We start from the raw sequence: 25,887 nt of genomic DNA on the forward strand, positions 1-25,887 counted from the left end.
TCTGCACTCCCCTCCACTGCCAAGAGGTATCAAGCCCTGTGCGCCTGGACATATACTCATCCTTCTACCCACAGATACCTCTTTTCTATCTGAATTGAATCTGCTGCCCCACCCTGTACCCTAATAGCCAACCCACGACACCCCATCCCCTGCCACCTCCCCTCTGAACTACAGCCACAAGACTGAACAGGATCAGGCCTTGGGTAATTCCAAATATTAGACAGTATGACAGCTGAACATGACAGCACAGGCACGTCAATTCACCCCACTGAGGAAGTATTCTTCAGAGTGATTCAAATCTGTGGAACTTTCTGCTCACCAACACGATGCAGTTGCTATGTGAGTTCCCTCAAGTTGATCATCAGAAACCCATTCAGATAAGGAAAATATATTAAGACATTAAAAAAAAATTTTTTTTACTTGATGTTTGGCAGAAACCAACACAATATTGTAAAGCAATTATCAAAAGTAAATTTAAAAACAATTTATACAACTCTTATTACATTCCACCACTATCCCCTATCTTGTTTCTGATGTGGACTATATAACAATCATGAGCCAATTCTGGTCTGTCAAGGCATGCAGAGTAGTGGTTACCTTGTTTGGACAGGGTATGCTCTCCCAGTTTTCCAGCTGCCATTAGTCACACGAAGCATGCCAGCTCCACTTGCTCAGCCCAGGTATTGCTGACCTGGGCTAAAGGCCTTTGCCACTTTGTCTCCCAAACCATTTTTTTGCTTGCTGAAATCCCAACCTACCCTCCAGGACTAAAGCTCAAGTGCTGTCTCCTCTAAAAAACATTTCATTACTCCAGCTCTCTTTGCCCTCCAGCCTCTTTGAATTCCCCCAACATTCTGCTTGTGTATTATGATACATCATACTCCCCTTGAAGTTAGTTAGTGGCATACAGGCTTCATTAAGAACTAAGTGGAAATTCTGAGTCAAGGTTAAGTGATCAATTCTGTGATCTTCGGCAACAAAACTGGACATATTATCCAGGGTTCTAGCATTTGAGCTGTAGATAAATAACAGAGCCTGCATTTGGTATACTGAGAAAGGTCGAGAGAAGTGACTTTACATGCACACACATACACAAATTCTCACTCTCCATGTCCCTACTGTATGCCTTCTGCTTACAGAAAAATCATGAGACAGCTTGATGTGTTGTTATTTTTTTAATAAATAGAAACCACACCACTTCATTTGTTACAGAGAAGAATTAGAGGCAATAATTTGAGGGCCCCACAAAGCTTTTTCATCTATACGATAACAGAAAGGATAATCACCTTCACCACCCAAGCCTTTTGTTAACATTTTCTTTTGATCTCTGATCTCCCACCCACATCAGCGTGCCACTTCCAGAATGAACTCTGCCTTCAAATCTTCTACTAGTTGGAAGGCTGATCTATCAGCTTGTCTTAGTAACAGAATGGAGGTCCCCAACTCAGCTGAGGAACCTGGACAAATCTTCTTTGATTTCAGCCTCATCCCAAGGCCCATGAATGTTTTCTTTAAAAAGCTGCAGGCGAATGAGGTAGAAAGGACAGAGACATGAGATGGAAATCAGCAGAAGGGCAAAGAGTATGGCTCCCACAGCACTGATGGACAGCAGGCCTCCTAAGGCTGAGAATGCAAAGAGCAGCGTGACCCCCACATAGCTGCGGGGTGTACATGCCTTCAGTTTCTTCTGTAACATGGGCCACAGGGCAAAAATCTGGATGGCAAACGTCACCATGATGAAGGCATGGAGGGATCGGGGCAGGCGGGAGGCAAGGCAGACAGAAGCAAAGATGGCCATGTTCAAGGACAGTGTGCTGGATACAATGGCAGCATTGGCACCATAGTCAAAGAAGATGAGGTGACCTAACAGCATGAAGACTGCCATGGCATAGATGGTGTCAGTGCTGACAGACTCTGTCAGGGTCTTCAGCACCGGCGAAAAGCCATAGGTGAAAGTAATGAAGACTAGGGCACTCTTCAAGTCAGCCCACCGGGTCCGCCCACTCTTCTTCCGTCCTTCACCTCCGTCAATGAAATCAAACAAAACATAGCCAATCAGTGAAGAAGCCAGGCCGGTCCCAAAAAGCCACTGAGGGGCCAGAAGACCCTCATCCATATACCACCAGATAACCACAAAGACACAGACACTGCACAGCTGCTGTATCACCACACTGGACTCAAACACCACAGCCCAATATTGGTATTTCCGGGCATAGATGTTTTTCCGGAGCTCTTCAAGGAACCTCCGATCCACGTAGTTATCAGGAAAGGGCTGTCGCTCATACAAGACCTTCTGCCACCTGACCTCTTTGGTGTTAGCTACAGGCTGGGCACACATTATCCTTTCGCTCAAACTCAGGCGACTTCAATCTCCCTTGCAGAAGTCCATGTGGTTCTCGTTCTTTATAAAGTTTTGAAGTAAGACTTCTCTGGAAATTCCATGCTGAGTTGTGGTTTATATTGTATTGACCTTCCCTTGCTTTCAAAGGCAGCGACCCAGGCTAGGCCTACAGTAGATGAGTTTGTTCTCTGAGGCAGGACAATGCAGCTAAGTTCCTACAAAAAGAGAGACTATGAATCTATGAAAGGTCAAGGGTAGGACTTAGCTAAAATCATATCAACTTGGTTCGTTAGAAGCCTGAACAAAATATACGTGGTAACCATCTTATACTATAGATATGAAAACTTCATTTCAGATTTTACAGTGTAATTCTTTTTCAGCTGTTGCTTATCCAGTGCCTACTATGTCCTGAGCCTTTGAAGCTTCTTCCATTTAATCTCCACAACCTTGCAAGTTAGTGTCAGTCCCACTGTATCTAGTAAAACAGCTGAGATTCAAACAGTGGTAAATAGTGGAGCCAGATTCAAACCAAAGTTCGGCCCAAAAGCCTGTACCTCTAAACCAGTTCTTAACTCAGGGGTTCACACACCCCTGAGGTCTATCGATGATCTCCAAGACCATTCAAAACCCTCCCTGTTAATGCATATTTGTTGCTGTGATTTATGCAAATTTCTAGGACTAGAATCCAAGTTTTTATTGGGTTCTCAAAGGCATCTGTTACTTAAAAAAAGTAGAAAAGAAGCAAGTTACCGGTCTATAAGGAAAGGTAAACCTCACAATACGGAAAGATACGAGCTCTATGGTTTGTTTAACCAAAAGCAAAGATTCAAGATTCTTAATCCCTTAATTGAGCTTAACATCCTTTAAAGAGCTATCATCCTACTCATTAACGGCGAAACTCGGGAGGATCGAAGATAATGATCCCCTTTCCACAAAGGGAAAACTAAGAGTCAAAAATACCAAGGTCATCCAGCAAGACTGAGAAGAAAATTCTTATTGCCCGACCTTATTTCTTCCAAGGAAACCACGGTAGGGTCCGAGGCGCCGAAAAGGGCAACGTCCACCCAAAGGGTGGGGGACAGGGCCGGGTGGGGTGTCCCCGGGGGCGCCCCACTCCCCCTCCTGGGCCTCCCCCGCCCGCCGCCGCCGCCGCCGCCGCCGCCGCCCTTCACCCGCATCGGGCCTGCGGGAGATGGCGGAGGAGGCCCGGAAACACTGACTCCCAATCGGAACCCACCTGCCCGCGAGTTCCTAGGGGTGCGCGGCCGGGGAAGGGCGGCCGCCCGCCTCCTTCCCCATCCGGGGCGCCGGGGTCGTGTCGATGGCTGAGCACTTCCGGGGCCGCCACAACCTCCGCGGCTAGAGCGCCCTTCCTCAGCCGGTGAGGCCGCGATGTCGCTGCTGCCTCCTCCTGGCCACTTAAGAGGAACTTCCAGTTCCTCTCCCAGGAGGAATGCTCTGAGCCAGGAAAGCTGATCTTCAACAGCGAGACCCGGAATGTGGCATCGGAAGGGCAAGGGAGAGAAGCCAGGCTGGAAGAAGAAAGGTTATAAGGGCGACTTGATTGAGCTCCTGTTGTGAAGTCAAGCCCTCAGCTAGGGACATCCCATGCATCCGTGCATCCACTGGACACATACTCAATAAATATCTACAGGTATCATGCACTGTTTCAGGTGCTAGTGATACAGCAGTGAACAGAAGAGACAAGAATTCCTCCCCTCACAGAGATTTCTGTCTTGTGCATTGACCTGTAAAGAAACGACGTCCTCCTCCTTTCATGGAAGACAAACTGAGGCTCAGAGAGGTTGTGATTTGTCCAAGGCCACACACTTGGAAAGTGGATTAACCTAGATTAACATCCAATTGTCTACCGCTTGGAGGTGCAGTATTTTCCTCTGCCTCCTGGAAGGGGTGAGGGTGGAGGGCCCTGTGACTGAAAACAGCCAGACACTTGGAATGGGAGGCTGCTAACATTCACCTGAGGTTGTGGAAATATAAGAGGACGCATAAACAGATGGGAGTAATGAAGAAGCAGAGGGAGATAGTAAGACACAAGATGTAATCGACACATAAATCAGAAAACCTAAATCCACTTACTAGCTGTGTGACTCTGGAGAAGGCAATGGCACCCCACTCCAGTACTCTTGCCTGGAAAATCCCATGGACGGAGGAGCCTGGTGGGCTGCAGTCCATGGGGTCGCTGAGGGTCAGACACGACTGAGCGACTTCACTTTCACTTTTCACTTTCATGCATTGGAGAAGGAAACGGCAACCCACTCCAGTGTTCTTGCCTGGAGAATACCAGGGATGGGAGAGCCTGGTGGGCTGCCGCCTATGGGGTCCCACAGAGTCAGACACCACTGAAGCGACTTAGCAGCAGCAGCAGCAGCTGTTCAGTTCAGTTCAGTGACTCAGCAAATCACACTGACTAAATTTGATTTCTTCATCTGTAAATGGAGATAACACTATTTCCTCTTGGCTACTTAATGGGAGAGTCAATGGGGTCAAACATGAAACATAAAAAGTGTGAAGTGCTGACTGATGTATAGCTGCTGTTAGCCTACTTTCATCATCCTAATGATGGAAATGGCCAAGTGAAATACCTTCTGCAAAATGATCTCTTTCCATTTCTTCCTCTAGGTGTCTGTTCCAAGATTTCACAAGATTCCCTGGTTTAGTGAGGCCAGCTTCATGAACAAGCCATTAGTGCTCAGCCTCCCCAAAAGGTAACAGCCCAACCACTGAGAGCAAAGATTTCAAGCAAGGTCTCATGGAAGATGATTTCTTAAGGATTAGGGACAACCATCTGAGGGGCATAGCTGGACGGTTAAGAGGCTAAGTCAAGTGCTTAAAAATCAGAAAGGAGAACTTGCCCAGCAATCCAGTGGTTAAGACTATGCCTTCCAATGAAGGGGGTGCATGTTGGATCCCTGGTTGGGGAACTGAGATCCCATATGCCCCAGGGTGCCACCAAATTTTTTTTTTTTAATTAACAACAACAAAATGGAAAGGGCCATGGTTTTTAACCCAAAAGTGAGCCCTGAGAATTGGCCTGGCTGGAGGCGATAAGACCTCAACTAACTTCCTTCTGTTCCACTACCACTTAGCAATACAAGAAAATTTTGCCCATGGACACTGCCTTTCAAAACAATTCCATCCTCTTCATCATCTTACCCTGTCTCCCTGCTTTAATTTGAACTTTTAAAATTTTAACCATCAAAAGTCTAGAATCAAAAATTCTTATCTTCATAGAGTAGCAACTTCCTGTATTTTAACTTTGAGACAATCTCATCCAATCTCACCAGTCCTGCCCTTTCAAACAAATGCCTGTGGAACATGTGTCTATCCTTTAAAATTGGGGGATTTCGTGTATAGGGAGTTGCCACTTGAAATAACTGAGTTCACTCATTCCTCCCCCATTTCTAATCCCCGGGTATGATCCCCAGGTCTTATACTCTCCTCTGAAAGGGGAAATAAAAGGAAGGGTGAGTGGGAAAACCCAGGGAAGACTGGGAGAGGGCAGGCCAGGAGCTAAGTTTATAGGTACATTATAGGTGAGAAATCGGCTCCCTTGGCATGTAAGGTCATTTGCTGGAAAGATAATACTCTCTGAAAAGAGCCTTTCCTCCTTTTGGTAACTGTCATGTACTCTCCTGTCCATGGATAAATGACTCTGTATGAGAAATATTTCCTCCACATCCCATTTCAATAACATACACCTTCGCTTCGTCCGCTGCCCTTCTTAGAAACCACATTCTCAGTAAGCAGCTAGACAGTTTTGTATATTCTCAGAAGCACCTGTAAAGTGCTTGTTGTTCGGGGTTTGTTTTTTTTTTTTCTCCTAACTTGGAATATATCTAAACTCTAGCTAATGTCTTAAAATAAAGCAGGCAATCTAAGATTGAATAAACCCAAAGGCTTGTTGACTAAATAAAAACACCAGTGACTTAGTTCTTAAGAGCTGTTAGCAGTTCAAGGATCAGCATGAGTAATGACAATTTAGCACCTTTTAATTGGGGACAGGGTACAAACTCACATGGCAGCGATAGTCAGATGGTCAGCATACATGAGTAGAGCTGGCCGAAGGGAACTGTAATGAAGGGAGATCACCTCCCTTCAGGAGAGGAATGGTCAGCCTCTACCCTGGTCAATGCTGCCTGCAGGTATGTGACCCTGTCTATATTTCCAACGGTAGCAGAAATGTGGATTTCCATGTGAAATGGGTAGTGTCTGACATCTAACTAGGGTAACATCCCGCTATCCCATCCCACCCCACACCTCTTAGACCTACCACTGCAGCCATGAGCAAAGCATCCCGGTGCATGGCTCTCTCACCCCCAGCTCCCTTTTGCCTTGATTGTACAAGCCTTTGGTGGGAGGTAGGAAGGGAGCACTGGAGTAGGCAATGGCAACCCACTCCAGTATTCTTGCCTGGAAAATCCCATGGACAGAGGAGCCTGGCAGGCTACAGTCCATGAGCTTGCCAAGAGTTGGACATGACTGAGTGGCTGAGCAAGCCCACAGGGAGCAGGGTTGTGAAAAAGGCAGACCAAGAACACAACTGGGCACTCTCACGCCCTGTTCAGTTTCACAGACGAGTCCTGGGGTGTCCTGGGGCCAGCCAGTTGGGGAGAGAAGGAGTAGTTTTTCCATGCAGTCAGCCATGCTTGAGCCAGTTGCAAAGAGAAATAAGTTGACATGGTACAGAGCTCTGCCCATGTCTGTTCTGGGAGGATTTCTCAACACCTCTGAAGAGAAATGGTGCTTACCTACCTCACAAGAACTCTAAGATGACTAGATAGCACCTGTGAGGTGCCCTGACCTTCAGAAGGACAAGATAGGAATGGAAAGTCTTTTGAAAGGATTCTCCAAGTCTCAACAGTTCCTAAGAATTGGAAACCCCTTCTCTGGCCATAGCTCGGAGTTCCAAACTGTTTATTTCTGGAAAAAACCCTTTTCTAGGAACTTGGTTGGGAAGTTCTGAATGTGCTTTAAGTATTACTGAGCTTTGGACAAGCAGTTCCAACACAGAACAGTCTGAAAAAGAGAAAGGAAACTTCAGTGAAATGTACTCAGAGCACCCCTAAATGCAAGTTCTGGATACACACCTGCAGGCTTGGAGGAGGTGAGACCCAGTTCTGAGGGTCACTGCCCACAGACCCCTTCCTACCAGGAGGTGTCTCTCTCAGGTCAGCCTGACTGTGCTGAAGCCACATCCATCATTTGTCTCAAAAGCCCTCACGTCACACTGTGGTCCTGTTTAACATTCTTGGGCACCAAAGCAGTTTTACAGGGGCCTCTGATCTCTCCTGGTCAGCATTTGGGTATTAAGTTCAAGGCGAGCTGTTCACACGTCAAAGACAGAGGTGGTAAAGGAGCTGGATGAGACCCACTTCCCCACTATCCCAGAGCATGGTGGGAGAAATAAAACAATAAATGCCTCATGAACACCATGTGCACGACTTTGTTATAAATGAACAATGGACAATGAAATCTTTCCTTATAAACGAGGAGAGGTGTTCTTGGCAGAACTACCAGCATTCCACACAATTTTCCATTTCTCGGAGGCCAGGGAAGGCCCAGAGCTGCACACACAGGCTGCTTACGAGGCCCAGGCCCCCTGCACACCTTGGCTTCTTACAGTGTACTTAAACAACCCACAGGGGCCAGCAGGGTGGGTCACCCTGGGAAGAGAACTCTTGTTATTGCTGTAGCATCTCTGCCTCACCTTCTGCCTGGAACGAAGGAATGTTCCAGAGGAAGAGTATAATTGGAGGGAGATGTTCCATGGTAGGAAATGGGTGGATCATTTTAGAGTACAGGGACAGAAGCTCCAAGAAAGCAGGCCAGGCAGGAAAGGACTGCTCTTGTTAAATATCAGTGGCTTGTGTGCAGACCTTGCCAAGAAGGAGCTCTGGGGTACATGTCACCCATTATCTTTCTGCTTTTCTCAACAGTTTTTTTCTAGCTTTGTTTGTACACCGTCCACTGTCTCTGACAACCTACAACTGGCATTGGTTAGTTCAAAAAGGGTGAACTTCTCTGGTGGTGCAGTGGTAAGAATCTGCCTGCCAATGCAGGTGTTCCATCCCTGGTCTGGGAAGATTCCACATGCCACAGGGCCAACTAAAGTCTATGTGTCACAACTACTGAGCTCACGTGCTGCAGCTACTGAAACCCATGTGCCTAGAGCCTTGCTCCAGAACAAGAGAAGCCACCTCAATAAGAAGCCCACACGCCACAAGGAGGAGTAGCCCCCCTCGCCGCAACCTGAGAAAGCTGGCACAAAAGCAACGAAGATCCAGTGCAGCCAAAAATAATTTAAAAAAATTTTAACATTAAAAAAAAAGGAAAACCTAAAGGGCCAGAGAAGCCAGAGTGACTAAAGAGGAGAAATCTTATGGCAGCCCCAAAATGGCCGGGGCCCTCCAGGTTCAGGGTGAGGAGCAACAACTTGGGTGTCCCCCAGGTTTTCTCTGAAGTGCCCAAGGGCCTGACACCTCACACGGGGCACCTCGGTTCTAACTTGCTCTTGTTTTGCCTTCTCAGATATCCTCATTCCTCTGCCACTTTTCTGGTTGCATCCAAGAAGGATATGAATTTGCCAATTTTGTTCCAAGTTCCAGATATCTTATCTAAGGTACCCAATTATTTTTTAATCGAAAAGAAACCCGAGGCTATAAATAGTTCCAGGATGACAGAATATGAATACAAAGGGTATCATATCTCCCTAACACAGCCCTGAGTCTGGATCATCCTCAGTGTTCAGCAGAGATCTGTTAAATGAAGTGAGTGAACAATGCCTGCCCCTTGCCCATCCTGTCCTGAGTATCTTAAGGCTCCCATGCACTAGAACTAAGAATAAAGGCATCAGGTTACAATCATCAAAAAGGGAACCCCCCCAACACACACACCAAAAAAAAAATTTTTTTTTTTCATATTGAAGGGTCTTCCATGAGACCTTCAGGGACTGCTTCTCAGCCTGTGCCCAGAACCAGTCCGCTTTTCTGGAGTCTCTAACCCCTTCCCCCCACCACCATGAAGCCCTCTGTCTCCAACCTAAGACCCCCTAAACCCCGGGAATTTCACATTAAGAACTCCACACCTCTCCTTCACCTCGAGGAAACCTGCCACGACTGGCTGCTGGGGGACACTGCGGGGCGGGGGTTCCCATATGAGGGGTGCTGGTGCAGCGAGCACCCGCCCCAGGTGGAGAAAGAGCATTCCGGGGGATGTGGGCAGTGTCTCCACCTGAAAAATCCCAAGTCACACTCCCAGGGCTGCTAAAGGCGGCACGCCAAGCGCTTGGCACGGTGCCCTTGGGTCAGGGGATGAACGCTTCCAGGGCCCTCGCGTTATGTGGTTGAAAGAGATGAGTGAGTCAGATGCCACCCACACAAATGGGTGGGTGGACGGGCCAAGAACCTAACCGCGGACTCAGAGCAAAGTCCTGGAGAGGAGGTGGGGGGAAAGGTCACCTGCGGCCTGGGGGAGGGGCGAGGGAAGGATGCGAGAAGCAGCGGCACCTGCACCGGATCTGGAAGATATTATTTCCACCTGAGGAGGAAGGGCCGGGGGTGGGGGTGGCCAAGACTTGGAGCCTGGGCTTGCCGCTAGAGCATACAGGAATCCCGCCGGCAGGAGTGCGGGCTCGGGGTGGGAGGGACCCAAGGAGGCGGGTGGACCCCGCCCGGGCACGAAGGGGACGTTCCAGGTCTACAAGCACGGGAGTGGCGGGGTCAGGGCTGTGCTTGAGAGTCAAGCACGAATCCCCCGAACACCTTAGGCTGGACAGGCAAGTAGGTAAGAAAGGGACGGAGGGGCCTGAGCGGAGACGGCGTTGCTCCCTTGTTTGCTGCAGTGCCAGCAAGAAGCCTTCCAGTCACTCAGTCTCTGCAGTTCTTCCCTAGACAGGCTTTCCGCTGCCACCGAGCGCCTCCTCTTCGCGGGTTTGCCCTGGTTCTCAGCGCACCGTGCCATCCTAGGCGCTAAGGCTCTAAGGAGGGGGAGGAAAGCATCATGAGAGAGAGGCCTGGTTTAGGATTTCACGGCTGCAATACTCTTATGTGGCCACTAGATGGAAGCCAAGAGCAACAGCTCCCGCGGCCTGCCCTGCAGGCTGAGCCTGGGAGGCTGGTCTCTGAGCAGACCCGGGAGGTCACAAGTCCATCGCTCCTGCTGCGACAGGAGACTCAGGTACTTCACCCACACCTTCACCCCCACCTTGTCAGAGACTGACCCTCCACCAGTGAGCGTGTGCGTGCGCGGGTGTGTAGGCCAAGCAGGTGTAGGGGAGGCAAAATTTTATCTTTGCCGTCTTAGGGTTTGGGGCTGAACTAGAGATTTAAAGGGACAGATTAATAGGAGAAAAATTTATATGCTATAAGTTTTATGTGAAACAGGAGCCTTTATAAGGAAATGAAGACCCAAAGTAGCAAAATCTGAATGTTTTTATAGTAGGTGTCAAAAAAGGCAGTTGTGCAAGAGTAACAAAACTGTGAGGAGGCTGAAGGAGGTGAACAATTCTCTTGGCTTCATTTCTTGTCCTTGAAGATAAGAATGTTTCTTATCTTCTGAACGTTTCTTTTCTTCTGGTATTAGGACGTCTTGTATATGCGGTTTTATCTCCTTTTAGGAAGAAAAAGAGGAGGTTAGAGCACTTTTCTTGCATGTGCTGTTTTTACAGAGCATCTTAGCTCAAAACAAGGCTTAGGCCAATGTGGCAGGTTTGGGGGAGGCATAGTCTGCCACCCTTCTTAGGGCCCTGGGATCTGTTAGGGCACCTGGCGGGTACCTCATGTCAGATCTGAATCCAGCGCCCGGAGTCAGTGGCAAGCCTGAGGCCTGCATGTGTGTGCTGCTCCTCTCTAGAGCGAAGCTATGTTCTATCTCGTGGGAGTGGAATGTACTGTCCTCTCTCTTCCTTTCTCCTCCACACCAGGGACCTGTCAGGAGGCTGTGGTAGCCCCGAGATCCTGTCCCCAGGGCACAGGTGCAAAGGTCCTGCCACCTGGCTCCCTTCCTCCTCATCATCACGGGTCAAAAGGTATCGCTTTGAACATCCACATTCCAAGTGGCCTTTGCTGCCCAGGAGCAGTCCCAGGCAGGGGCGAGTGTGTGTGTGGAGCAGACGTCTGAGTGCATCACCAGAGAGACAGAGAACCAGAGGCTCAGAGACGAAAAGACAGGGGAGGGAGACAAACAGCAAGAGAGCAGAAGCCAGACACACAGAAGGGTCAGGGGACAACACAGACCAAAAAGGAAACAAAAAAGGAGAGGTGGAGCTCACAGAAAAGAAAACAGAAAATGAAGACCAAGAATTGAGGCCTGAACATGTCCCCATTTAAACACCTGCGCAGCAGCTCTTTACCAGCAGGGCTTTCACCTGCCTGTTCCAGGCATGTACTTGACTCCTCCGGATTCTGGGAGGGAAGAAAGTGACCACAGTAATTGGACAATCGAGGCCAGGAGGTGACTTACTCAGAGCTCACAGCCCAGCAGAGCAAACATGGAGGCGATCAGGGAGCCATGGTGGGAGCCCCTGGAGCCTTTTGCCTGCTTACTGGGTGGGCTGTGACCGAGTCTCCCCCCAACCCTGCACCATGGAGTACAAAGTACCCCCCACTCCATTCCTGCCCCATCCCCATCTGCTCTCCTTGACTGGCTTTGTTGTCCCAGTCTAACGAGTCAGAGAGAAGAGGAGAACATTATTCATACTGCTTTTGGCAGACTTGTGACAAAAAGCCCTCATTGACAAACACCGTCCAGCAGCAGAGATGTGGCTGGGAACACTATAGGAGGCAACTTCCCATTTTCTGAGAACTCTTATTTCTCTGTCATCGACTCTCAGTTTTTGCAAATTCATGACCCCTCACATATGCTTCATTCCGTCTCCTGTTTGTGTTGATCAAACACATATAACCACAAATCCAAGCTTTAAAGGAAAGAACTGACCTGAAATAATGATCTAGATATAAATAATGATCTAAATAATGAAATGAAAACCAAGTTTCATAAGTCTGGGTGATAGTTACACGGCTGTTGATCATTTCGTGTATGTTTGAAATTTTCCTAGTGAGCAGTAAGAGTATTTCTTATACTATGCTCACTTTTGTTCTTTGAGATGGTTGCTATTGTCCAAGAGCAGGGAAATGTGTAGTTATGATGGGGGCTTTTGGTTTGAATATTGAACGTGGTTCTTCTAGTGTTACTTTTTGGCTTCTAAGGGCTGCAGGAATCATCATGTCCTGATATGGACACTAAGAGTTCTCTCTCCCCCTGGGAAAAAGGTAGTCTTTCTTTGACCCTTTATCCAAAGAACTTTCTGGATGACAGAAACTACATGTATGGACTGTTGGACAAATCTCTTAACCTGTCTGAGCCACAGTTTCTTCACTGTGTCCACCAAAAGGGTGGAAGTAGGTGATGGTTGATGAGGTGTCTCAGTTAAGGCAGGCGTGAGCAGGAGGAAAGGAAGACAAGTGTGGGGCGAGAAGATAGGAGGCAGGCCTGTCAGTGCCCCTCAAATCATGTTTGTGATGGATATTTTTAAAATCGCCATCTGGTGCTTACATTTTTCAGTTTTTGTTAGGTGGACAGGTGTGTGTCTGAAAGAGAGCAAGAGACAGAGAGAGGAAGAGGGAAGGAAAGGGAGAAAAAAATTCTTTTTTTTTCCCTCTAAGATTCAAGGAGGCCCAGCACTTTGGCCACAAGCCAGAGTTCAGGGGCCTCAGCAGACACTAAGCTCAGATAAGAGGCTGTTTCCAGGTGATGTGAAGCGCAGGCTTTGGCCCTGGGGGTCGACTGAGCTCTGCCTCACCTTGGCCGGGCTCTCCTGAGGAGAGCTGCTCAAGAAATGAGAGCCCCATGGACATTTCAGAGCCTCTTTTCCTGATGGCTCCGACTCTGCAGATGACACAGCCGGGGGGCCTGTGCTTAGAACCACCGGCCTGTTTATGCTCCATTCCTGCTCATGTGCTGAGTGGGCATGAAGGAAATCAGGAGTGAGAAGGAGAGGCTTCACATAGAAGGACCTTGGTTTCAGGGCTGAGGCCCAGAAAGAACACAATCCCAAAAAGTCTGTGTTGGTGTCTTTATAGACTGGCCAGGCAGGATTGCTCATCACGGCCGCCTCCCACACTGCACAGACACCCCTCTACCCCCCATCCCCCCACCTCCAGGCCCTCGCCCACCTCTCCAGGTGAGGAGGGATGCAGTGGCTCTTCTGGGGGCGAGGATTGGCTGACAGTGAGTCTCAGGTAGAAATACCGCCACTTTCCTGGCAGAGTGACTGAAGCCACACGTCAAAAACTGGTTCTTTCTGTCCCTAGAAAGCGTGGGCAGGATGAGAGTTGGCCTCTGGCCTTTTGGCCACAGAGACCAGCAGCAGCAGCAGCAGGGGGTTGGGAGTAACAGAGCGTTTCAGTGATCACCCAGTCAAGCCTCTCAGAGCCAGGTCTGGAACCGAGCAATTTGCCTTCCAGCCTTGGCTTTTCTAAGAACTTTGTGTCCATGAACTGGTTGCACACAAGCGTCCTGTAATGTTTCCCTGAAGAAAGTGCTATTACAATAGTGATCTTTGCACATATCTGTCTTGTGTTTTAGAGATTTATGGACATACATGTTTGCTGCTGCTGCTGCTGCCAAGTCACTTCAGTTGTGTCTGACTGTGTGCGACCCCATAGACGGCAGCCCACCAGGCTTCCCCATCCCTGGGATTCTCCAGGCAAGAACACTGGAGTGGGTTGCCATTTCCTTCTCCAGTGCATGAAAGTGAAAAGTGAAAGGGAAGTCGCTCAGTCGTGTCCGACTCTTAGTGACCCCATGGACTGCAGCCCACCAGGCTCCTCCGTCCATGGGATTTTCCAGGCAAGAGGCTAGTCATGTCTATATACCTGATCATTTAAAATGCTTGCACTGACACATTCGTTCAACCAACATGTGTTGAATGCCTACTGTGTGCCACACAGTAGGTTCTAGATTCCGGTAGTACTTTGGGTCAGTGGTGATTATCAGTACTTCCCTCTGAAACTTGTATTTGTCGCTGTATGTGTTTGATCAACATGAAACAGGGAGGAGGACTTAGGAGGTGCAGGGTAGTTGCTCTAGTGATCACAAGCTGTCAAAACTTGGGAGTCAATGAGAAGGAAATAATAAAAAGAGTTCTCTGTGGTGAGAAGATTGGAAGTCAGCCTCTTATATATCCAAAGATGTGTGAGATACATTCTTGCTCTTAGGAGGAAACAAACATGCTAAAAAGCAAACAGAACAACAGTGCAGATTGCAGCAAGAGTTATACTAAATCTTGATGCAATCTGAGAGGCAGACACCCAGGTAAGGGAGTCAGGAGAAGGACTTTCTGAGAAAGAAGAATCTAAGCTAGATTGTACAGGATAAGGAGTTGCCAAAACCAGATCAAACAATATATATGACATGTTTCTCCCTCAGATTCCCAAGGATGACAGTCCTCACAGTGTGGGACTCAGGTCACAGGTCCAACTCTCGTTAAACTAGCAAGCTCCTGCCAGGCACCTGGTATGCTTGTTGCTTCATTTGGAATGAATCCTGTGATTCCAATCCCTGCAGGCTCTAGTGTTTTCTTCTGCAGACACCAGATGTCTGCAAGAGGGGCAGAATCAACTGCAGGAAACATAAGCACCTGCTTCTAACTCCACTGAAAACAAACCTGCTGAGCACCCTCCCATCCCACCTCCGTCCATCCAGGTCTTCCTCGTCCTTTCAGACCAAGCACAGATGCCACTTTCAGAAGCCCCTGCTGAGTCCTCCAAGGGGACACAGTCCGTCTCTTTGCTGAAGCCCCAGAAGTACCCTCGCTTCTTCAGTAATGCCTAGCACATCCAGCCTTGAATCGCAGTTTCAGAGAGGTGTCTTTGTCTCAGAACTCAAAGACATGAGGGACAGGGGGAGAAGCCTGGGCCCCAGGAGGTCCCATGCCCAGGATATCTGGGAAGAGAAGGTAGAAGCTTGAATGGGCCCAGAAGAGCAGAGGAGTCAGCCCGGGGTCAGGGTGAGGGTTTGCGGGGGGTCCTCTCCAGCTTCTCTTTTCACCCCTCCCCCCCACACACACACAACTGGCCATTCCAGGCTGTCCTCACTTACCTGAAGTGGATTTGCCAGGTCTTTCTTCCAAGTCACTGCGCAGTGTTCCTAGGTTGGAACACAGCCCCCTCTCCTTGCTCACCACATCCAGCACCTACCCAAGCACTACCTGTTCTTTCAACCCGCCTCAGAGCTTTCTCGTGACGCCCACCCCCACCAGGTGAACTCAGGCCTCCTTTTCCTCCCAGTGGCTTCAGCATCTTTCTGCCTTCAACACTGGCACGCTTCTTGGGTGCTGAGCAGGTTGCAGTCAGAAATGGTTTCTTCTTTATCTCCACGTCCTCAGTACCTGGGGTTCCCTGGTGGCTCAGATGGTAAAGAATCTGCCTGTAATGCAGGAGACCCAGGTTCGATCCCTGGGTTGGGAAGATTCCCTGGGAGGGAATAGCAACCCACTCCAGCATTAATGAAAGGACAAATACATGAGTCTGTATTCTTCCCTGGTCTTCCTTTGGGCCAGAAACCTTACTCATCTTTGTGACCCCATCTCAGCACCCTCCACGCGGTGGCGTCACAGTGAAGGTTTGTGGCTGAATGAATGGATTAAGCTGTTCCCAGTCATGCTTCCACATGCCAGCCCAGTGTGGGAATACTGATTCTTTGAGCTGATTCTTTGAAAATGGACTATAAACATGAAATGTATTTTAAATATTTGTCAGAAGAATCCAACATGGTGCATACTTTACAGTCCTCAGACCCCTAGTAATGCCTCACCCAAGTGTATCTCATGGAACAGTCCGGCAAAGGTCACATTAGGAGCACGCCGCAGCACTCCCCATGCCATACAGGTATATTCCCCATCTTCCTGTTCTGCACAGCTGGCTGGACGGCAGGAACGCGTCAAGGCACAGGTGGGCACTCCTGCAGTGACAGACCGCCAGGTCACTCAAATGAGAGAAAGCCTTCAGTTTGCAGTAACCGACTGCTTGTCTCTGTGGCCCTCCTCTCCCTTGTAGCTACGCTTCCTGAGAATCTTATCTCAGGACTCTGGTGTCAGTGTGAACAGGAAAGGGTAGGAGAGAATCCCTACGTGGGATACTAACCTCAAGTTGCCATCTGTTCCCTAACCAAGCTTTCACCAGCTATGCAAATGAGGAGCCTGTGTTTCAGGAGGAAATGCTCCGAAGCCCACCCTTTCCCCTTCTGGCAGAAATGGAGTCTGAAAGAGAGCAGTGTTTGCAGTGAGCAGACGGCTGCCCCACTCTCCCTCTGCTGGTGGTTTCTTTGCCTCCCTCCTCTGGGGAGAGAGGGGCTCAGGACCCACACACCGGCTCCAGTTCTGCCCAGGTCTTGATCGGCGGCTCTCGGGTGGTGCAGAAGGGCCTCGTGGTAGCAGACAGTGTATGCTTGAGAGCTGATGTCGTCCCAGAGTAAAGGCCTGACAAGAGAGGATAGGATTTCAGAGAGACTAGAGAAAGCAGGTTTGCAGCCAGCAGAGAAGTCTTCTATTTGTTTTTCTCAGGCCATCAGAGGGTCTCAACTAGTTAAGATGGTGGGACTTGTGTATGACATTTGGAAAGTGTCACCTGTGAGAGAGGAAAGCCCCTCACACTGTAAAGAGGGACCTCACTGGATTTCAGCCCCAGGCCCACCCTGCCCCACCCCACCCCCTGCCAGCTGTCTGATGCCTGTGCCACTGTATGTGGGTGCCCAAGGCCACTGTTTAGTCTGTGGCTCATCCCCTTCTGTCTAAACCCTGTCTGAGTCTAATGTCCATCCTGGGCATGGCTGGGACCAGAGTGTTCATCTCTGTTTTGTGGCAGAAGTAACTGTTATTCCTCCCACCCCTCCACCCCTTCCCCACTTCTTTGCCACCCCGGCTCCTCGCCTCTCTCTGTCTCTCTCTCTCTCCCTGCAGGCTGGGTGGAACCAGAACGACCCCACGCTGATCAGAAACAAGCAGCTGTGCTCCACATGTCGAGGTGTGAAAATGGTAGGTGAGGGGATGGCAGGTGTGGGCATGGGTGTCCCCAGGGCACAGCACTACGCCTTCCGCACCAAAGCCCAGCAGAGAGACCAGGAGCCTGGCAGGAAGGGCCACAGATGAGCAGCTGCTAGCCTGGGAGCTCCATCACCTTACATGATATACCTCCCATTTGCAACGAACCACAGATGAACCGAGGCAGGTTGAACCCGAGGGGAAAAGCAGAGTTGAGCTGCTTTGCTTGGCCTCAGGTGACTACCCTACAGAGGTGCCGGAGGTTATGGAGCCTCTTCTCTGCCTTAACATGTCTCCAACACAACACTCAGCGTCACAGCCATGACACAAGCAGCTTCATCCGGGGCTTTGTCATACATTCAGTCGTCGCCTCGGTGGTGGAGCTGGGGGGAGAATCTCTGGTACTTCCTGGCTACAGGTGGTTGTTTGTTGCTGGTGGTAGGGAATGGTGGGTCAGGGGAGTTTTAGGAAAGAAAAGGCTATTTAGGGGATGTGGGTGCCTCAAGAACAAAGCTCTGACATCTGAGTTGCTAAAGAAAGAGGTGTATTTCAGGAGGGAGGCTGTACGTGTTGGAGTTAAGACTTGGGTCAGTGTAGGAAGCAAGGTTAGGGGCCTTCTGAGAAAGCATCGGGCTTAGATTGAAGGTTGACTTAGTTGAATGGTTAGGTTTGGGTTTGGGAAGTATCTCTTTAATTCTGATCCTCTTTGACTCAGGGAGGAAGGTGAGGCTAGTTGTGCAGAAACAGGAAAGGGGCGAGGAATAGAAGACAAACAGGAGGCACGAGCGAGGCCCCTTTGATGAGTTCACAGTGAAAATGCTTCCAACGAGCAAGTGTTTCGCTGGGTTTGTGAGTTTGTTATGTGGGATTTGGAAATGTCACTGAAGCTACCAACAAAGGTGTACCCGGATGTTACAACATCCATTCATGTTCTGCATAATTAGGATCACAGTGTTCAGTATCAGCTTTGGCTGGGGTCTGGGAAACTGGGATTGGAATTTCTCCTGGTCTTATTTCTGGAATCACTTGTGTCTACGTTTAGAAGGCTCTGACCCCAGGCCTAAGCGGGCCCTGGCCAGTTGGCTCCCTGGGAACCTCAGCAGCTGTTCTCTCTCTCAAGACCTCTTTTCTGACCTTTGCTTTTGCCCAAACCAGCCCAAGTGGAAGCACACAGCAGGGTTTTATCATTCGTCGGAATGCCCAAAGGAAGCGCCTCAGATGCAAAAGTGCCCAAGGGCCCTTCCCTATTGCTGTCAGAACCGGGCCTCGCAGAGCCTAGGGGAAATGAAAAGAGGTTAGAAAATAAGTGCGAAATACTCTTGGCTCACTGTGTGCAGTAGCAGCTCCGCTTCCTTCTTGGCGGGGACTGGGGTGGGGACTGCTTTGTCACTGAGACCCCTCCATTCATGGGGTGGAGCGGAGATGCTGGGAAGGTATCAAAAGACTCCTAGGAAATTCCCTGGTGGGCCAGTGGCTGACACTGTGCTTCCAGGAGGCGTGGGTTCAATCCCTGGTCAGGGAGCTGAGATCCTGCATGCCATGGGGAACGGCCAAAAAAGGTGATTCATAAAAATAGAGGGCACTTCCTCAACTTGGTGTAGGGTGTCTACCAAAACCCACAGCTAACATCAAACTTAATGAGGAAAGACTGGGTGTTTTCCCCTGAGATCAGGGACAGACCTGGATATGTACTGTTGCCTCTTCTGTTCACCATTGAGTGTTCGTTCTAGTCAGGAAAATTAAGGCAAGAAAAAGAAACTGAAATTAGAATAAAAGAAATTAAAACTATGAAAACATAAAACCATATTTCAAATGATGTGATTTTATATATAGAAAACCCTATATATATTTCTATATATAAAACCCTTTTTATATATAGAAATTTTATATATAGGGATCCACAAAACATTTACTAGAGCTAATAAATGAGTACAGCAAAGTTATGGGACACAAGATCTATGTACAAAAAATAATTTTATTTCTATGTATTAGCAATGAACAATCCAAAAATGAAATAAAGAGAACTATTCCAATTATAATAGCGGCAAAAAATTAAAATAGGAATAAATTCAATAAAAGAAAGGAGAAAATGATATATGAATGACTCACTAAATGCAACTTGAGTTTGCTAAGATGGTATGTTATTTCTATAACTTAGAGTGCAGTTTTGGGCATTGTTATACATGTGACTTTCTTCCATAGGTGCAACCAAAAACTCTGATAATCCCAGATGATCGGAAACTATCCTTTGCAAATATTATGAATCATAGGTAAGTTAAAGATTTAAATCAGGACACAGATTTATATCTGGTTATATTCATTTGGGGACATAGGATAGTGGGTTGAGTAATATAATAAGTAAAATGTTTGGGGAATGCTTAAGCGATGAGTTTCTTGAGTGGTTTCATTTTCTGGTTAAACTATTAATACACAGTTAGACCAAAAAAATAGTTGTTTTTACCTTTTCCCTAAACAGCTATTGAAACTAATGTACAAACTATAATTTTTCTTTCTACCTTCATAAGACCTGTACAAGGCATAGAATAGATTTGTTTGATGACTTAGAGCTAAACACAAATTTTCCATGTAGATGACATATCTAATCCATAAGATATGGGAGATTACACATCACTTCTCTTGGCCTGGGACAGCCTCTGATACACTGCAGTGACTAAAATTACTGTTAACCATTCCTTTTGTTGTCATTTGCTGCTTTCTTACCAAGATCAAATATATCAGAAATAAAGTCCAGTCAAAGTTTGATTAGTTGGATTTTGGGGTTTTTTTCCTGCATGTTACTACCAGACAGGGAAGAAGAATTCAGTTTTCATTTTATTAAAAAACTCAAAACATGGAGTCACCCTGGATAAGGAACCAAGATAGGTGGACTTGCCTTGCAGTAGATGGTTGAAATGTAAGCCTACACTGACCTTTACATATGACTAAGCCAAAAAGTTATATGTGATCTAATGATAATCATTAACTTGTTTCCTCTACAGAGAGCAATAATGTTGGAAAATACATAGGCCCTTTTGTAACCTAGGATGGACAGTAGTAGATATTATATTTCTCTGTATGAGTTCAGGGACATTTATACAAACTAAGATGCGGACTCAGATGCATCAAAACCACGTCCTGGCCCGAGTAGACATGGTGGTGGAGGAAATGGGCATTTGAATGTGACAGGCTCCAGCACTAACATTACCTACACCAACTCTATACTTAATAAGTGCTCTTAGATCACGATAAATGTAACTCATAAATATTCTTTACAGACTTTAAATGGAAAATTGAACTGTTTAAACTCAGGAATTTTTGAGCTAAAGTTCATTCTTCTATGAAAGAGAGTTTTGAAAAGTTTTGACCCAATTTATTTATCTTGTATATTTGGTACTTTAAAGAAAGTCTCAAGTCGTAAGTCATTAATTTTTTTAAAAACCAAGCTCTTCTTCCTTTAAAGCTTAGAGTGAAGGCTGAACCAATCCTAAAATCATGTCAATCCCAGTATTATTAGATTGGTCATTTTTAGTTTTTATTTTTTAGTAAAATGAAAGAAAACATCCTACTCTGAGATTTAGCTTGTGTGACTATAACGTAAGATCCTGGTTCTGTTTGTAGCTTATAATTTCTCTCCTTACAGTCTCTAAATATCACTACGCATATAGGTTGATGAAATTGTCTTCATTGAAATACTTTTTAAGAGACTTTAATTATAGTCATTGTGGGAATCAAATGATGTTTGTTGATTGGAAGGAATGAAGGAAAGAGGGAAAGGAGAAAGGAAAAGACAGAGGAAATAAGTATGAGCAGATAGATATATATTTGTTGTATTATAGTGTAGACAGTTCTTAAACTATTGTCTTACAAATACTACCTTCTTGTTTGCCAAAAATGGGCAATTAAAGGTATTTTTCTTTTTCTTAGTCCCAGTGAATCCTCCAATGGCAATTTAATAAAATTAACTGGATGGATTGACCATATTTTTAGTAGCAAAGTTAAAATAATCTTGGAAAAATCTTTGTTGAAATAGATACCAAGAAATGAATGTAGAGATGTAGCTTGCCCATCCAAGTTTACAGATTGGTCAATCTTTAGGAAAAAAACAACTTAAAATAATGTAGAAATGGTTTGGGGCTTCCCCGATGGGTCAGTGGGTAAAGAATCTGCCTGCTAATGCAGGAGATGCCAGAGACATGGGTTCGATCCATGGGTCAGGAAGATCACCTGGAGAAGCAAATGGGAACCCACTCCAGTATTCTGCCTGGAAAATTCCATGGACAGAGGAGCCTGGAGTCTACCATCCATGCAGTTGCAAAAAGTTGGACATGACTGAGCAATTGAGCACCTTTTGGTTGAGAGTCACTTCCAATCTTAGCTTCCAGAAAAAATAGACAGTGGTCAAGACATTTTCTCCAAAATTGGAGGATTGTGATAAAAATATGCTCAATTTTGCACTTGAAAGGTAGATTGGAAGTGTTGTTTACATTTTTTTTTGAGAACTGGAGGATTCTCTCCTTAATCCCTTCTATTTTCAGACTATACATGTTCTGACAGTGAAATAAAATAGTTTTTTAAATGCAGCTTTTATCAAACTCCATGAAAATATCACTTAAGTAAAAAGAGCTTCTGAAGTAGTGGTCTTTGACCAGTCATCTCACACTGCAGCCAAGTGATCTGAATACCAAGTTAGCAGGTGCTGGGTTCGAGAGCCCATCTGTGTTTTAAAATTTATAAAGACACATTCCTTTCTGCCAAGCCCTAGCCAAATCACTAATGTGTATTCTTGCTTCTTCCCATCAGAATGATGAGTCTCCATCAGCCAAAAGCCCAGACTGTACCCAAACGTTCTCGTGATGACATCCTAACAGGTTTGCTTTCTTTTGGAGTACTTGTAGGGAAACACATACCACCCTCATGGTAACAGAATGAAAAGTTTACTGCCTAAGATAATTTCTGAGTTTTTTGAACAAATTCCCATTCTCCATCCCTTCTCTTTCACGTTCTGCTTATTGACCTGTTTCGGTGGGTCCACACCCCTCCCTTCACTCCAGCCCTCCCTGTCCCCTCTTCAGCCCTCACTTGGCCTTATCCATGGTGTGTTCCTTCCCAGGTCCTCTCCATGCCACATCGCTCTGCCCCATTTAAAGAGCCCCATAATCCACTTGCTGAAGAATGTCTATAGATAATTCCCTTCTCAGGCAGTCCTAATAGCCCCAATTAAGGGGAGAAAGGATGTATGTCTCCACACTGCTGGAATGGCCTTCCCAAGCCCTGAACCCTCCCTCCCACAGGCTCCTTGGAGCACCTGCCTTCTCCTGGCAGCTGCCCAGTGCTATTCTTACATTCACTCGCTGGTAATAGAATAAAAGGATAGCAACTCTATCTCTGGCTTCAGCATTGACATAAATCTTATCTTTTAGAGAAACCAATACAGGGCTGGTGGAGGAGGGGTGGGTCATTCTTTGGAGTGATGTAATTCAAGGGTTTGATGCAGCAGAGGCTGTCACTTTATGTCCGTATTTTCATCTGTTTCCAGATTAACTGAAGCCACTTTCAGTTTTTCTTTTGATACACATAGAAAGGAAAATCAAGAGCACTTTCTTTACTTCATACTAATGGGAAAGTCTAAGCTCTGTCCTGGGAGGTTGCAGGGGAGTTAGAGCCAGAATTGAACTGAGAAGACATCAGAAAGGAAATTTGAGGACAGAAAGGGTATCTTGAAGCAGTGTCAAAAGGGAGGATCAGAGACTTAGTGGACAGCTGAGGTTAGGAGATTTCCACTCTAGTGGATCTCCAATTCCTTCTTATGTATACAGAAATATTGGCCTCTCTACTGCCTGTCATTTAGCCAAAGTGGACTGAAGATCCAAGAGTTAAGTGCATCCTTCATGAAAGCTCCCCCATCTGCCTGCAACCACCTCATTCTCTTGAAGCCTAGGGAACGCTGGGCGAATGAACCCATGTGAGGCTGGTTTCAGGGTTCTCTCTTATCAGCCGCACATTCATTCTGAGTTTCCCTTAAGCCTGGATTTTTTTCAGGTCTGCCTCACAAAGGACGAAACCTACGTGTGCACACGTACTCACACATAATTACATGCCCTTCCCTAAGCAAAAATGTTTATTTTCTGATTTTACAGCACAATGTGATAAGATGCTTCTCATGATTTTATTAACCCTGAGGATATATTTTCAACTACCAGCATAAGAGCTAGACTCAATGAATGTAGATTATATTAAGTTCTCAATAGATATTGTTCTTGCCCATAGTTTTCATCCAAGAACCACAGTCTTGGAGGTAGGACTTCAGGGAGTGCTTTTAGAGCTGAGGCTTGATAGATTGGTAGTTGATTCCAGTCGTGACCCTTCTGAGCTGAGCTTTGCTCTTGTGTATGCTTTCTGAGGTTAAAAAAAAGGTGCCTAGGAACAGAGAGACCTGGGTTTAGATCCTAGCCTTGCTAGACAGGTTTAGCTATCTTGTTGAAACTCTCTGGGTCTCTATGTTCCCACCTTTAAAACCAGAGAAGCATTTTGCCCACTCCCACCCCTGAGAGCCAGACACTCAGTACCAGCAGCCTTCACTTTTGATCGACCCAGAAAAGCTGCTGACACTGCCCCAGCCCCCCCTGGCTTATACAGCTTAGACGTGTCCCTACGTTGCATAGCCTGTGGACATGCTGCAAATACCAAATGGCTGAGTCATCCAGCAAACATCACTGCCAGTGACTGCCCAACTCATTTTGTTGATCACGACAGTAATCCCTGGTGTTCTTCTGGATTCAGCTAAATTTCATAGATCCTCAATAATTCCTAGTGAGAACTAAGTAAATGGAAAGAGCCTATCTCTATTAAGTGATGGGGTTTCTTCATCTTGACTCTGGCCTTGAGTCCAGAGTTCCATAACACTCACAAGCTCTTGTCCATGAACATAGGTACAGCTGCTAACCACCTGGCTTAAGTCTACCACCTGGCCTGGTCTACCACTCCACCGGGGCTAAGACGTGACACGAAGTGTTAGGATTAAGGAGATCTGGCTTCTGATCTTTAGTTCATCATGACCCTGTACCTCGGTTTCCTCTTCATTACAGTAATAACACTGAACTGGTTTGTGATCTTCTGACATCTCTTAGCTCTCATTCACCTGGACCACGGAGCTTTTCCAGAGAATTCAGGACACCAGCTCCCTTAGTCATTCCGTGACTTCCGATGAGAATATGCTATTTTAGACACTGATGTACTCTCCTTCACAATGAGTAGTCACAAAAACGAATAAACCAACCATCTGTAAATAAACTGATAACCAAAGAAAAGGTCAGGATGGTAAGAGTTTTATGCTATGCTATGCTATGCTATGCTAAGTCACTTCAGTCGTGTCCGACTCTGTGCGACCCCATAGATGGAGCCAGAGTTTTAAGGAGCCCTAAAATAAATTATTTCATAAAATGAAGGTTCCTTTTGAAATACAAGTGTATTTGCCCTACTGTTGGCTTTTGTAAGATCACATTTGTTTGTTTGAAGAGCAGAACCACACGTGTGTCCCTGAAAAGTCTTCTGAGGATTGTATCCTCTTTTCCCTTTAACTCATGTTACAATTCCAGTCGCACATTATCTTCATTTATAATTTAATTGGCAGTCTCTCTGAATATTTGAGTTTTGTTTCTAAACACTCTTTTCTGGCCTCTTTGACCAAGATATGTAAAAGCTTAAGTGTGGTGGGGTAAGATGGTTCTGTTAGAGAAGGTTTTCATGTGAATCTTGAAGCTGTTTTATAAGGTTGAGAAGTCTTTGGTGACACCAGTTATTTTGAGTGTATTTTAAAAATAGAATCTAAGGAGCCCTCTCCTTCCTTCTTGCTCTGTTCTCCAGAGAACGTTCACTACAGACTGCCCATTCTGGGCCCCAGGACAGCTGTCTTCCACAGACTTCTGTCAGATGCCTACGAAACCCTGCAGGAGACACAACTCTCTTCCCTGCCCAGCAAAGAACCAGTGAGCAAAGCAGTGAGTCAGTGAGTGGTGGGCACTCATCACCTTCCAGATGCTGAGAGAGAAAGCCACCTCACCCAGTGAGTTTCTGACACTAGTGCCTTCACATCACTTCCTCTTAGTATGAACAAGATGACTCAATTTTGCCTTCCTAACCATTGTTAAAGTTCTAGCTCTTACCAGTATCTTCTCATTTCTCCTAAAGATAAAATAGTTTAATGGACATGATTATAAACATGTGATGATTAAAATGGAACATTTTGAGTGTCATTTTTTTTTTTTTGAGTGTCATTTATTTTATTTTGCTAAAGAGTTTCTATAATAGACAATAGTTTTCTGTTTCTAAGACATGGATTTTCTGTGAAAATCAATTCTTCTTTCAGGACAGAAGGCCAGAGATGGTTCCAGGAGGTCAGCATAGTAAGAATAAAAGAGAGAAATGGTGGTCACCCTTCTGTCCTTATCTCAGTTAGTTAACTCAGATGACAGAGGTTGCTGTATTGCAG

The 25,887-nt window shown here is 46.5% G+C and overlaps 2 protein-coding genes and 1 non-coding gene across 7 annotated transcripts in view; 2 read left to right on the plus strand and 1 right to left on the minus strand.

Annotated features, from left to right (window-relative positions):
• C16H1orf105 (chromosome 16 C1orf105 homolog) overlaps positions 1 to 25,654 on the plus strand; it is a 33,061-nt gene extending 7,407 nt beyond the window's left edge. The window contains exons 1-7 of one of the 4 annotated variants that reach the window (XM_019975931.2): positions 3,801 to 4,221; positions 4,982 to 5,067; positions 8,891 to 8,981; positions 17,319 to 17,393; positions 19,602 to 19,669; positions 22,200 to 22,267; positions 25,263 to 25,654. In XM_019975931.2, the coding sequence (XP_019831490.2) occupies positions 5,033 to 5,067; positions 8,891 to 8,981; positions 17,319 to 17,393; positions 19,602 to 19,669; positions 22,200 to 22,267; positions 25,263 to 25,408 (483 nt within the window). In that variant the 5' untranslated portion in view covers positions 3,801 to 4,221; positions 4,982 to 5,032 and the 3' untranslated portion in view covers positions 25,409 to 25,654. Of the gene's footprint in view, positions 1 to 3,800; positions 4,222 to 4,981; positions 5,068 to 8,890; positions 8,982 to 10,166; positions 10,538 to 16,092; positions 16,312 to 17,318; positions 17,394 to 19,601; positions 19,670 to 22,199; positions 22,268 to 25,262 lie in introns of those variants that run through there. The other 3 variants (XM_070768178.1, XM_070768179.1, XM_070768177.1) reach the window with 3 other exon arrangements.
• PIGC (phosphatidylinositol glycan anchor biosynthesis class C) lies at positions 1,161 to 3,677 on the minus strand. 2 transcript variants are annotated; one of them, XM_019976569.2, is made up of 2 exons: positions 3,579 to 3,677; positions 1,161 to 2,556 (listed from the first exon to the last, which is right to left on the minus strand). In XM_019976569.2, the coding sequence occupies exon 2, from the start codon at positions 2,336 to 2,338 to the stop codon at positions 1,445 to 1,447; it is 894 nt and encodes a 297-aa protein (XP_019832128.1). In that variant the 5' UTR covers positions 2,339 to 2,556; positions 3,579 to 3,677; the 3' UTR covers positions 1,161 to 1,444. The 2 variants fall into 2 exon arrangements, with proteins under 2 accessions (XP_019832128.1, XP_019832127.1); XM_019976568.2 differs by lacking the exon at positions 3,579 to 3,677 and adding an exon at positions 3,347 to 3,568.
• On the plus strand, positions 15,757 to 15,828 carry TRNAY-GUA (transfer RNA tyrosine (anticodon GUA)). The gene has a single exon. It is a non-coding gene; the product is annotated as a tRNA-Tyr (tRNA).
• Positions 25,655 to 25,887: the final 233 nt, after the last annotated feature.

This window comes from Bos indicus, chromosome 16, assembly GCF_029378745.1.
Source record: "Bos indicus isolate NIAB-ARS_2022 breed Sahiwal x Tharparkar chromosome 16, NIAB-ARS_B.indTharparkar_mat_pri_1.0, whole genome shotgun sequence".
In the NCBI taxonomy this organism is placed as follows: Eukaryota; Metazoa; Chordata; class Mammalia; order Artiodactyla; family Bovidae; genus Bos; species Bos indicus.

What these genes read in the sequence shown, in the direction of transcription:
- PIGC (XM_019976569.2), bottom strand. Translation starts at nt 2,338, where the DNA reads ATGTGTGCCCAGCCTGTAGCTAACACCAAAGAGGTCAGGTGGCAGAAG.